Genomic DNA, 14,089 nt, shown 5'->3' with positions numbered 1-14,089 from the left:
GGTTTCACTCCTCTTAATAAAAGGCAGAGAAGGCTGATTACTTCCATATTACTTCTTCTTAGGGTGCTGTCTACCCCCAATATGGTGGTGCAGAGGTTGTGAAGAATGCTGAGATGGCTCATGGACCCATGACCCCTGTGGTGCCAAGTCAGTAGAAGTGTGCAACAGGCAGACCTCGTAGATGCCTAGTGATGAGGCAGGTGTTTGAAGCTTTAAAGAGATAGTTTACCCAAAAATGAAAATCACGTCATTAATAACTCACCTTCATGTTGTTCAAAATCCACAAGACCTTTGTTTATCTTCAGAACACAAATGAATAAATGTTTAATGCAACTACAATGTTCAGTGCCCAGAGGGTAGTGTCATTAATATAATCCATGTGACATCAGTGGTTCTTTTTAAGAAGCTATGAGAATACCCTTTGTGCACAATAAAAACTAAATTCATAATTTAAACAGCAATTTCTTTTCCATGATCCATGACAAGATCCAATGTTTTGTTTTGCTTTTTTAAAACCCTTGATTTGACCAGGTCAGCCTGGAGTTCTGCAACACTAGAAGGTAGGAATAGCATGTTTGCTGGCCATTCAACTTCTGAACTAACAGCCTGGTGTTAAACCCTGGGTGTGAAGAAGAGAAACCTCTTTGTGTCTCACACAAATGTGTTGGCATCCTCTTCAGATGGCTCATCCAACTTGGACTAGAAAGGAATATGCCATGAGAGAGTTAGCTCTGCATTTCATTTAGCTAACTGGGTCTAGTCATCTACAGCCATCGTTCGACTGGGGCAGTTAGGAGACTCGAATACCAATTAGAATTGCACCATTTCTTCAATCACAAGAAATAGCAGTCTGGGTACATTGCATGGTTCCAAAACCTGTTTCTAGAGCCTTTCAAGACTGCACATTTTGAATGCCTCATTTGTTTGACACACTCATTTGAGGTCCTGGAGTGCCAACTAATGAGCTGATGACCTGAATCAGGTGTGCTTGAGCAGGGAGAAATACAAAAGGTGCACTGTAGGGAGGTTCAGAAACAGTGCTCCATGGCTCCAGTCCCAGGCAAAAAGTCCACACCTGGTGCAAGTTCTTCCTCTTAAAATGGTTGCCACATGCATTTGGGCAAGGCCGTATTGTGTGGCTTGCTTTGTGTGCATTGGCACTCTTTATAACTGAGGAATGTTTTGTTGTAGCTAGAGCACAGTCCTCTAGCAAGCTGAAGTGGCTGAGGCATCTACTTGGAAAAAAAACAAGGTAATACTTACTATGAAGCCACAAATAAGTAAATATTATAACACATTAAAACTTTCCTATGAATATTCATGAGATAATAAAACATATTATAAAGTTATTTATACTGCATTATGCATTCATTATAATGCCTTAAGAATACCTTTATGTATGTATTATAAATACAGGCTTCATAGAAAGTGTTACCAAAAACACTTTCATGTAACTTCTCAATAACCTGTTTTCTAGCTGAGTAATGGCCAGAAATGGAAGAAGTACGAAAACATCACAACTTTCTCGTTTCCTCAGGGCTTCCTACTTATTTTTCTTAACAATCTCATGATACACTAACAATCAAGAGCTTGAAGAGCGTGTCTTGAAGAGTCCAAATCTGAATGAGAATTGGGCTACTGGGCAGCTTTATACAGAAATGGGCAATCCTCGCTACCTAAAGGCATCTAAAGATCTTCAAGTGCTGTCATACAACTACCATAAAGTGGTCTGTGTTGAAATTACTTGACTGACAGAGAACTGACAACTATTGTCTTGCTCAGATCTGAATCACAGTTCTTCCTTAGGAAAACACAAATATCATGAAACATCCTGTGTTTCTTGAATAGGAATAATTTTCTCAGCGCGATTCGAACGGTAACTGTTTCTCATGGAGATTTTAACATTTACAGGGGTTAGTCTGTAATGCAATCTAGATTGCAGCTGTTTTTCTTCTACCAACCATGTAAAAATTATTTTGACGAACACAAAGGTTCTGTGGTATTTGAATCATCTGATTTCACATCTCTGAGTAAAATTAGCACTTTATTTTAGAGTCGCTTAGCTAGTTCCCAATTAGCATGCATATTAATAAGAATATTAGCTATTTTTTTGTAGTATTTAAGCGTAAATAAGTGTTTTCTATTCTAAAGTGTTACCAAAACACTTGTGTAACTGTTGCACTTTGCTGTAATTTGCATGCATATTTATTACTTCCAAAATTTTTTTTTTTTTTTACAAAAACAGTATTTCATGAATTCTCCACCACAGTGAGCAAAAGCTTTTAAGAACAAAAAGAAAGCAAAGAAAAAGACCCAAAATATTCATTATTATTTTGCGGTTTCAGTCATTATTAGCTTCATGCAAGACAGAAATCCATTTTAACTATAGTACATCTATTTTCATATTTTTATACCAAGCATATTTACAGTGGACAGTCATGCAACTGACCATGTGAGCAACGTATTCCCTTCGTTCTTCTGCTGCAAAAAATTGCTATCCGAATCGTTTGTAAATGTATTTTTACAGATGTCCACATAAGAAACAATTACCACCCGAATAGAGCTATTGACATCAAACCCAATCACTGATATTTCAGGAAAAGCAATTAATAAATGTGACATCCTTATCTACAGTAAATGGCAACAAGTGGGGCGAGCCACAAGATGTCATGAAACCCTCTTATTTCAACAGCAGTTTATTTCTAACTGATTTAAAAGGTTTCAGATATGGGGCATGGAAAGTTTCGGTAAGATGGGAAGGTAGATGGGTGGTGAGATAGAGGACACTGCAGGATAAGAGGAAAGGGTCTGAAGCGTAGCAAAACTGCTAATTTCTACCTGGTCTCATGGCATAAAGGTACCTGTGTGCACTTTTTTGCCACACATGAAATTATACCCAATTAGTACATATCACTGCACTTTACAAAAGAAATGAACACTAGGGGCAGTAAAACTCACAAATTTCATTCCTATTTAAACAAATTCACAGAGTTTAGATTAATAAAGCGCAATTTTCGCAGTTACTTGAAGAATATCATGTGACTGCAAAATAATATTAATATGCTGGGATATTTGAAAACTGGTGCTTATGAACGTTAGCATCACACATATTCAGTTTCATATTTATGGGTTTTCATAGATGCTAGGTTTGTTAGGTAGCTCAAAGAGTAGAGAGACATACTTGAGATTCCCGATTACTCAAATCCTGCGTAAGTATGCTACGACAAAACAGTTCAGATCTGTGGAAAATGTAGTTAAAATGGCACGGTTGCATCAGTAAATGCGCTTTATATCAGTTTAGCATTTGTTAAGACTTTCGGGTTTAGTGTAGGGCATATTTCCAACATGAGCATTAATATTTAGCGATAGTGCCCAGATATTTAATGCAATAGAAACATAGCAATACGTACCTATATCAACATAATAAAAACCTGCCGGGGTTAACGTATTGACCCTGCGTTTTAGCACCGCACAGTGGACATTTCTTTTTAAAACTGTGGTGAAACGTGCAGTAAAGCACAAAAAGTGCACAGTGGTACGTATTTTTATGAGACCAGGTTGGCTAATTTGCATTCCTGCAATCCAGGCAATCACTTTCTTGAGTTTGATAAACAGAAAAAAAAAATTAGCTTCCTTTGTTGAACCCAACAGAGCTGCACAATAAAAGCATGCTGATACTTATAGCAACAAATATGGCAGCTAGTTCATATAGTTACGTCACATGAGACAGATGAATATGGTTACATTTGCTCGCAAATAATTTGGGTATTCTTAGGATCATTGTAAATGGACACTATGGCACTCACTTTTGGCTCTCTTCCCCTCTCGAGCGGCCCACAGGTTGAGCAGTGTTGAGCTCTGCTCTAAAAGGGAGTTGGGATTCTCCACACGGATCTTATTTATTTCATCTACATTAAACTGCAGTTCACGTCCCAACTCTGCACAGGAATTAGATATGATACGTTATGCCCCGGCATGAATTAATAAGTTCCTTCACTATCAAATGTCTCATTTTAGACTAAATCATTATTTGCATGAGGGCTGCATTAGTGCCACTCAATAATAGACCATTATAATAACAAAATTAACAAATCAATAATCAAATGTGAATTGTATAAATTGGTGAACACATAAAGCAAAAAATAAACAATTCAACAATCGAACTATGAATAAGTAACAGTGACAAAATAAAACATATAAAGCTTTTATTTTCTCTTCATAGATTTATGCTGTAATGCTGTATTTTATGCTACACTTTTCTAGAAGAATATGGAATATGTTCAAGTTTGCATATGTAAATGAAGTGTAGACGGGAGAGAAGAAAAATATGCATTTATGATATACAAGTATATGACATGATTTGACATGCCTCATTCAAATTCTCTCATTATTGCCTCTTTTTGCACAAATAATATATTTAGTTTATATTCCTGTATATATATTTAATGTATTCATTTAGAAACTGTATGTTAAATCTTCTTCAAATGTTATTTATTTATCTGCAATTTCCTAGAAGATTTACTAATTTATTCAATTGATTATTGATTTGTCAATTATTTCATCAGTTGTTTATTACATTGCATGAATGGGCCCCCATGAAGTCCTAGCATGAAAAAAGTTTAGCTTGTGCAAAATGATCTTTTGTAAAGCCAAAAGAAATAAGCCAATGGTAGTCAGTATTTAATCTCATCTGCACATGCTAGACAATGTGAAATGTTCTTGAGCTTTGGTAAATTTGGATTTTAAAGTAAATGACTTGTCAAAACATTTTGTATTCTTTATATATAGCAGAGAAATAACATCCAGATATGCCTTGACAAGACATGACCAGTTAAGCATTATGCTTGTTAAGCGAAAGAAGTGCATTCAAACCCTCACACTCACCAGCCCAGCTCAGGCCTAGCTGTTCAGCTATTAAAGCCATCTTTAACTCCGTCCTTTCCATGGCGCTCAGTGATGCTGCAGAAACCAGACCATCATTGGCTCAAGAGTTCAGCAATCTGATGCTGCAGCTCACATCTTATTCAAAGCAGGGTCAGGCAAAGGTTGTATGAGATTTGGGGGCTTAACATGCAGGAGATGTCGGTGTGGGAGCAATCTTACCCATGGCTGGTTCATTTAGAGCACTGTATCTTTCCCTCAGAGCCAAAGGAGTCAGAGTTCTCCTTCGCTCATCACTTCCTATAATCTGTTGTAAAGATATTACCACTGTTAGAAAACGACTGTAGATTTAATTATATATGTGTAATGTAAGTGAGAGAACATTTGCCATGTTACCTTAATGCATGGCGGCATGGTAACGTTGAGGTTGCACAACACATGTTGACTGTCTTCATATTTGGTTGATTTGCGCAAGAAAGACAAGAAACCAGAGGGGTCTTTACTGCTGTCCCTCACCTGTGGAAAGGAGAAAGAGGTGGATATACCAACAACCTGTGATGAAACAGGCAACTAATTGTTCACATATCATATATTAAAGAAAACTATTTATCATGCAGTGCCTTCTTTCTAGAAATACAGTCGTGATTTTATAAATATTTACATGTACTTACATGCATGTATTTATATTCTTATATTAAATATTATTTACAATTTTTAACTTCAAATCACCCCTTCCTGCTAAAATTCTATAATAATTGCTATCTCCAGACCTCTCATTATATATGAATATGCACAGTTTAAGCATGATTTACAAATAAGGTATGAGATAAAATAGATATGAACAAATATGTTGGTGCATTTTGAAGGACAACAGGAGTTTGTTTCACTAGAGGAAGCATTATTATGTACTATGTACTATTTTTTTAGCTGTAGTTTAAGCAATAGTTTAAGTTTCAAACGTTTTAATTATGGAATTGTTTCTTCAAGATATTAAATTATGGATTGGAGTCATGTGGATAACTTATGGATTATTGTGAAGTTGTTTTTCTGCTGTTTGGACTCTAATTTCGACGGCACCCATCCACTGCAGAGGATCTATTGATGAGCAAGTGATGGAACATTGCATTTCTAACATTCTAGATCACTGTGTGAGGAAAATAATGTAAACATATACTGTAGCTGGCTGGGATGACTTTACCTTGACAGACACAAGCAGTCTGTTGTCTCTGAAGGCTTGGAAGCTGAAACAACGGGGCTGCTGCGCTGCCTTCCTTATGGGAACCAAGTTTCCTGAACACTCTAAATATAGCGGCATTCCCTCCATGACCTACAGAACAGATACGCCAAACAGTAGATGCAGCTTAAATTAAACATTTGATAATATCTAGCAAAGTCAACATGAAACATTAAAAACTTGTTTGGTTCTGTAAAGTCACATATTTAAGAATATTCAAAGAGATTAAAAAACTGTTCATTTGAATGTGATTGGATTGTGAAAAATGTCTTTTATTCCATCCTTAAATGCAAGTTTGTGCTGGATTTAAGGAGAGTTCTTTGTTTCTTGAAAGACTAGCATCTGGTTATTGATTAATATTATTTTGGTAACACATTAACAATTAAATAAGGGTTTTCCCTCAATAATTTACTAATTTGCTGTATATTAATAGTTAGGCAAGTTTAAGTATTGGGTTTTGGGTTGTCAAGCACAATAAGGCATTAATATGTGCCTAATAAGATTTAATAAAGAGCCAATATGCAAGCAACATGCGTGCTATAGTAAAAAATTATTTTCTTCACCATGACAAGATTGGAGCGGTTTCATTTTTGAAATAAAACAAATACAAATACAATCAGTTTTTTTCAAATTTTTAATTCAAAAATATTTGTGCATCAATTTAATTTACTATTTTGTATGATGAATAATTATTGTTAGTACTTTAGTTTGAAGTAATGTTAAATTTTATGTGATTTCTTTTATACTGACCCTGTTTTTTCAGGTTTAATTGTAAATGATAATTTATTGTAGAAATAATGGCAGTCGCTGTAAACACAGGGACGATGACACAATAGATGCATTATTATGTATCGTCTATAAGAAGTCTATAACACACTATATCATATGACCTCGATGTCTCTACTGCGAGCCACTTCAGTAAAGTTCTCATGCTGCTCCAGGGTTTTGTCCATTTTGTCATCAGTCATGCAATAACAGCGGAGTCGACCCTCTCGTGCTTCATTCATCTTTGCAAAAACTACAAACTTGGCCATGTACGGCACAGCTGACAGCTCACGGTACAGGAGGTTGGCAAAGGACACGGCCTCTGCGGTCCGAGGACAGTCTGCCAGCCAGAAACTGTGGGAGAGCAAAACAGATTTGAGTCACATTTTTAATATGATCAAGGTTGAATAATAAAACCTACTGCTGTGAAGACGACACACACCAGGAACTTATATGTGAGGTTACGATACTTACCGGGCAGAGACATTGGTGGTGAAACTGGCACAGTCATTGGCATACATAAGTTTGGTGGTTCCAGTTATATCTTCCCACTGAGCTGGAGCTGTGCCGCCTATGAAATGTAGAGAAAGTAAATACGCTATAGACGTGTCTTTATTTTAAAGGTGCTTAAAAAAGAGCCTTGCTCACGGGGCCTATTTGATTGTTCTAGCAACCAGTTTTTTAAAACTGAAGATAAATTAATATTTTTTACCCTTAAAAATGCTTACATTTTAACAAAAAGGGAGTTTTGATATTCACAAGAGTTTAAACTACCTACAACCTTTACATAAATTTAAATCACAATACTTCACATTACTTCAAGAATCGACAAACACGAATAGGACTATGAACAGCTTCCTTAGTGTCACGCTCCAGGACTGTTTTGTTGTTGTTTTCCATGCCCCATGTGCTCTGCTTGTGCCCTAGTTTCTGTCTTGTGTTAATTGTTAATTTGGTTCAGGTGTGTCTCGTTAATTACCCTCATTAGTTACCCTTTATAAGATCTCCTCAGTTCAGTAATTGTCGTCTGGTCTACTTGGTAATGCTGATATGTGTGTTGCAACCCTTCTGTGTGAAGCACTGTTTTGGTACTCCTCCTCATTGTGCATTCAATACCACACTATACTGTTACAAAAGACCAGACCATCACATTTTATGTGAGAGGCTTGTCTTCCCTGCCCTTTTGTTTTCTGAACTGCTTTTATTTAGATTTGTTTTTCCTGGATGTCTTACCCCAATGTCCTCATCCTCCTGCTGGAGCAGGGGGATCGCTCTCTTGAGGGACGCATGGATGATTTTGTGTTCCTTGCAAATCGCATGCAATACCCGGACAGCTGCCTGTGCTCATTCTATTTTAATGGGCTAAACATCTCCACACGTGTGCAGTTGTCCAGGGATGATCCTCGAGAGAACCTTGGGGCTGGTGTCATGCAAACCATCAGTGATTGTTCAGTTCAGCCCCACTCTAGATCCAGAGCCCTGCTGTGCGGAGCAATAGCCCAAGGCCACTCCCCAAGGCTACATGATCTGAAGGCCCCTTCCCTGTATCCTGAGTTCCCACTGGTCCCGTCCAGCTGTCCTGAGTTGGGTCATCCAGTGCTTGCACTTCCAGTGCGCCCTCCAGTGATCATTCCTCAAGAACGCCCTCCTAAATTTAGCACAGAGAAGACTAACAAACGCTCACCCTCCCATCCGTTCCTGTCTCCACTGACGTCTCCTGGCTGCCCCTCTACTCAGCCCACCATCTGGATGCTGTATTCACCATGGGTCTGCTAGTCTCATCAGCATCATGGCAGGAGGATCCCTCATCTCCTCTGAGTCCCAGACTCTGCGTTGACCTGTTGGCTCCACAATAGTTTCTAGCTCCCTTTTCTCCACCATGGCCTGTCAGCCCACCAGCTCCGGTCTGTCATCAACCATCTCATCCGGCTATGCCTCATTCCTCCATCCTTCCGGTTTTATCGGGCTCCACCTTGGGTTTCTTCTCCGACTGCTCCGATGCCATTGTTTTGCTCCCTGTAGTTGGCGACATCCCTCCTCCATGGCTCCACTGTGGGTCTTCAACATGGTTGTGCTCTGGGTCTTAATAGTCTCCTCCTGCTCCAAGTCCTTCTAGTCTCTTCCCTGGCTCCTCCCTCTCCCCTGTTTCTGTTTTCTGCCCTATAGACTCTGGTTAACAGCCCCCTCCCAGCTGTCTGTCCTCCACCAGAACCTCATCCCAAGCTCCCACCTGCCTCTCCCTATGTTGATTTTGGTTTTTAGGTGCAAGGACACACCTTTCCGGAGGGCGATTATGTCACGCCCTAGGACTGTTTTGTTGTTGTTGTTGTTGTTTTTACATGCCCTATGTACTCTGTGTGCCCTAGTTTCTGCCTTGTGTTAATTGCTAATTTGGTTCAGGTATGTCTCGTCAATTACCCTCCTTACCCTTTAAGTTCTCCTCAGTTCAGTAATTGTTGTCCGGTCTACTTGATTATACATTAATGTGTGTTGCAACCCTGCTGTGTCAAACGCTCTTCTTGTGGATTTATTAAAAGACTATTTTGGTATATTTCCTCGTTGTGCATTCAGTACCACACTATACTGTTACATATAGTTGTATGTGTGCATTATACTAGGATAAGAAGTAAATTAACATTTTAAAGCATTAAACTTTCAACTTCCACACATCTATTTGTATGCATTACTTAAAAAAAAAAAAACTAAACTAATCGTCAAATAAAAAAATATAATATATATTATAATAATATAATATTTCCCAATCAGTATTTTTGTCCTTTTCTCCAGTGAAAAGTGTGTGTTTGTGTGTGTGTATATATATGACTATTGGAAAAAAAAAAGAAAATTCTAAAGTATTGGTTTACACACACGTCAGTTGGGGACAATTAATTTCTAGCGATTATGTTTGATTTAATTTCACAGATACTATATAAACTAAACTGAGCTAAACAATGACGTTTCTGAATTCAATAATGAAATGCCTGTAACTAAAAATTGAGTATTTATTCTTGTCATTATACATTACTGTCACTCTATTCTCCAAATTGGTACTGTTAAACGCGTTGACACAATCTGTATTGTTAAAAGCGCTATATAAGTAAAAGCAACTTGACTTGATTTTAAAGAATGAAATTTTCACAAGTAATAAGATTTTTTTCTCCAGTGTAAAAATGTTTGGCAGATTTTTACCAATGACACTGCAGAGTAGACGGAGGCTGGTGGTGTCGCCCTCCCCAGCATCCCGTGGACTTTCCCTCCAGGAGGGAGGCAGTGGAATTCTTAGGCCGATGGGACGGTGAAACTTGCGTCGACGAGGCTCTACTGTCACCACAGGGCTGAACGTGGCTTGGTTCCCCAGAAGCTTGGCCACCAGCTCATCAGGGACTGGCTGTGCCTGAGTGCCAAGGATGGAGGGGGAGAAGAGACCGTAACAGAGTGGTAGAGCACAAAGTGAAAGACAGGGGTGGGGAAGAGCAAAGGTGAAAGAGAAGAACATGGAATGAAAGTCAGAAAAAATAGATTTGGCAGTGTGAGCAATGGTATGTTTACATATGAATGCATGAGAGGTAGATTCAGTTTGGAAATGTGTACCACACATATTTTCATAAAAAAAAAGAACAGACAGAAAAAACAGAAAAGATCTCAATGTATTTCTGTTTTCTTATTATTGCACAATGCAATTCAAGACACCAAATTTAGCTTGTCAATAAGTCTTATTTATTAACTGGAAAAGAAGTTACAAACATTATTAAACCAAAGCTGGTGCAAAATTAATTCACTTGCAGTACAAGACACAGACACAAAAAGTTGACCCTGTATTGTTGTAAAGCTATTGAAGATCTCTGAGTGTGCAGCTCATTATAATTACTATGTTATTTATTTACGCTTACCCTCAGGCCAGCCAAAATAGAAGTGACTTTTTTTTCTCCAGTGCAACAGTAAAGAAGATTTTTGGATGAAACCGTGGCCCTTCGGGATTCATAATGTCATTTTAGTGACTACCGTCAATAGAAGCATATACAGGCCGCACAAAAATGCATAACCATGGCTCCTGATGATATATTAATGTCTTATGAAGCAAAATTATCAATCTGTGCAAGAAACCTAACATTATTTACAAGATTATTACCGGCAATCCAGAGCCTCATGGACACAGTCAATTGAACTAGTTCGCCAAATCTGACCGAACAGCAGCACAGATCCACATGTTACTTAATAAAACTCACTTTTGAACACCTCAAAGTCTCTTCGAATTGAAATACTGGTGAAACTCATCCTATGATGAATTAACTCATTTACAGTTTATTTTGTAAACAAACTACTGAATTGTACCAGTTCACTGCAATGAAATGTTTGAGAAAAAAAACTAACAAACAAAAAACTGTCATCTGAAAATAATTATAATTCCCCATGAGGCTCTGGATTATGGGTAATGATGTTGTAAATAATGCTGAGTTTCTTACAAAGGCCAATTGTTTTGCTATTATAGGTATTGTTTGTGTTAATATTGCATTCTCTGATATGCTTTTTTTGTTCTCACTTGCAGGTAACAACAGACTTGCTTTTATTGAATCACAAATCAGCACAACTAAAAATCTTTTTTACTGTTCGACTGGTTTGAATGGTTTGAATGGCAGTAAATTAACAGTAAATTTTCATTTTTGGGTGAACTATTCCTTTAAGCACATATTTACAGTGTACACTGTTGGGCAGGAGAGGAGAAATTAAGTAACATTAGACAGAAGAGTTTGGTATATAGTGTATCACAATCTAATATTTTTTGTTAAGTTCTGTTGGTTAAGTTTCAGTGGTCAGTGCCAGTCCATTTTATCGAAATGACCTCATAAATCTCCAGAAATATGAGAAACATGTCAAAGAAAACTGAAAAATACATACACTGTATGTTATTGCTGCAAAATATATGGGCTATTAAGGTCAATTTGATTTTATGCCTCCTCAGAATAACTTCCTGACACATTTAGCTTTTAAACTAAAAATTATAAATGAACCGTTTAGAATTCAGCACAATGTATTCAAATTTGTCAATACATTTAAAGTTTTCAAAAATGAACAAAACAAAATGAAGCCAAACAGAAGAATAATAATGTAACAAATAACACAGATTATTAAACAAATGATGAGTTAAAACCAAGAAAAAAAAAAAATCAGCTTTGGTACGAGCTGGTTGTTACACTCACAGGGCAAAGAAAACAGAATCATGCACAAGCATTTTTTTCTAAGTTCTAGGTCTTGACATTTAAAATATAAAACTGCATTTAATCTTTTATTATATATTTTTGTGTAAAAAAAGTTGTTGTTTTTTAAAAATCTCAAACATTTCAAAAGGTAGGACAGTAACTCTTTTATAAGGTGCTTCAGATATTTGTAATAGTACAGAAAATGTTCATTCAATTAAAACTCTCAATTTCAGTGAGCTTCAATATGTAACCATGTTTTTCATCCTTCTCAACTTACAATTCCATCAAACCAAACGTGCAAAACTTTCTTCCATTCTCGACTTTCGCTGTTTTTACGCACTACTTTTTACTGCACTGCGAATGTGTCTGTATATGTTCATCTGCAGAAATAACCTATGTTTAATTTGAGCACGAAGTAGACAGATGCCATACCATCACATACGATGCCATATTTCATCATTCACTTTTACCACCAATTCAGTCATGAAGATCTAAACAACTTACAAAATTACATTCATGCACATTCCAAACAAACAAGGTTAAATTCATTTTGAGAGATGAAAGATGAGATGTTTCATGTTCGGTGTCTCGTGACCAGACAGAAAAAAACAGAAACTAAAAGCTGTCAGATACGCTATGATAATATGCAGGATATAAGCTTCCTCCATTTTCCATCACATCTTCCTCCTCATCATCCTCCCATCTCACCTGCAGTCCGAGACGGACGCGCTTGGTGACGGCTGTCTCAGGAAAACTGGCCTGGACCATGGGCACCAGCTTACTGGCGAGAAAACCCCCTTCTGGGCCAATCAGATCGTTCTCCTGCTGGATACGGGACACCACGGCAAAATAAAGCGGGAAGTCTGTCGAGATAATGCGCCTGATTCTTTTCTTCCCAAGTTCCTCCTGACTCTCGAGGTCTTAAGTGTGCAGTTAATAGAGAAAAGACAATAAATAGAACATCATTTGCAATTGAATGAGACAACATTGTCACAGTTCACTGAAACACTGTACATTTATAGAGCCATTATATAGCCTGTAAAGAAATTACATTTGCTGTAAATGTACTCACTCTCAGGCCATCCAAGATATAGCTTGTTTCTTCATTCAAACATATTTGGAGTATTGTAGCATTACATCATTTGCTCACCAATAAATCCTCTGCAGTGAATGGGTGCCATCAGAATGAATCCAAACAGCTGATAAAAACATCACAATAATCCACAACACTCCAGTCGATAAATTCTTATCTTGAGAACCAAAAAGCTGCATCTTTGCAAGAAGCAAATCCATTGTTAAGACATCATTAAGATTTTAACCCTTGCTTCTGCTCAAAATACAAATTTGTAATCCTATGAAAATGTAAATCTCCTGTTGCCCTCCGCAAAATCTAACAGATCAAAACAGACATATTTGTTTAGAACTGTTTGTAAATGGGGCTCTCCTGATTCAGCAATACTATGGATAGAGAATTCTCTTTTTTTTGTCAGAGGAAACCGTCTGAAGTTAAAAATGTCTTGATGGATTTGTTTCTTAAAAACAAACTGCTTTTAATTTCACATGATGTTAACTGATGGACTAGAGTGGTGGACTTGTGATGTTTTAATCAGCTGTTTGGGCTCTCATTCTGACGGCACCCATCCACTGAAGAGGATCCATTAGTGAGCAAGCGATGCAATGCTACATTTCTAGAAATCTGTTGTCATTAATAAACAAACTCATGTACAGTTTGGATAGTCTGAGGGTGAGTACATTTTCTGCAAATTAAAATGTTTTGGGTTTCCAAATAAAACTAAATCTGCACCTACTACTACTCATACTTAGCAAGAATTAGTACACACCTTCATCCATGCCATTAAGAATTGTCTCCAGGACCTCGTCACCGTAACGATTACGGTGCTCCTTCCAGACTGATCCGTTCTCACTCCTTAAGACCACAAGTTCCCGATCTCCCCGACCAAGTGCGGCGAAATGTGGAATCTCCACAATCACAGGCCTTCAGGATCAATGC

General features: G+C 37.5%; 1 protein-coding gene across 23 annotated transcripts in view; it reads right to left on the bottom strand.

Moving 5' to 3' along the window:
* Window positions 1–14,089, bottom strand: part of ank1a (ankyrin 1, erythrocytic a) — a 99,453-nt gene that overhangs the window by 27,632 nt on the left and 57,732 nt on the right. For 21 of the 23 annotated variants that reach the window (XM_043238814.1, XM_043238818.1, XM_043238829.1 and 18 more), the window contains 10 exons: window positions 13,920–14,074; window positions 12,787–12,998; window positions 10,070–10,274; window positions 7,355–7,451; window positions 7,006–7,234; window positions 6,080–6,208; window positions 5,278–5,397; window positions 5,104–5,188; window positions 4,885–4,959; window positions 3,807–3,938 (listed from right to left, as the gene is read on the bottom strand). In XM_043238814.1, the coding sequence (XP_043094749.1) occupies window positions 3,807–3,938; window positions 4,885–4,959; window positions 5,104–5,188; window positions 5,278–5,397; window positions 6,080–6,208; window positions 7,006–7,234; window positions 7,355–7,451; window positions 10,070–10,274; window positions 12,787–12,998; window positions 13,920–14,074 (1,439 nt within the window). The remainder of the gene's footprint in view (window positions 1–3,806; window positions 3,939–4,884; window positions 4,960–5,103; window positions 5,189–5,277; window positions 5,398–6,079; window positions 6,209–7,005; window positions 7,235–7,354; window positions 7,452–10,069; window positions 10,275–12,786; window positions 12,999–13,919; window positions 14,075–14,089) is intronic. The other 2 variants (XM_043238828.1, XM_043238833.1) reach the window with 2 other exon arrangements.

Source organism: Puntigrus tetrazona, chromosome 5 (assembly GCF_018831695.1).
Source record: "Puntigrus tetrazona isolate hp1 chromosome 5, ASM1883169v1, whole genome shotgun sequence".
NCBI classification, from domain to species: Eukaryota; Metazoa; Chordata; class Actinopteri; order Cypriniformes; family Cyprinidae; genus Puntigrus; species Puntigrus tetrazona.
This window is presented reverse-complemented; position numbering and strand designations above follow the sequence as displayed.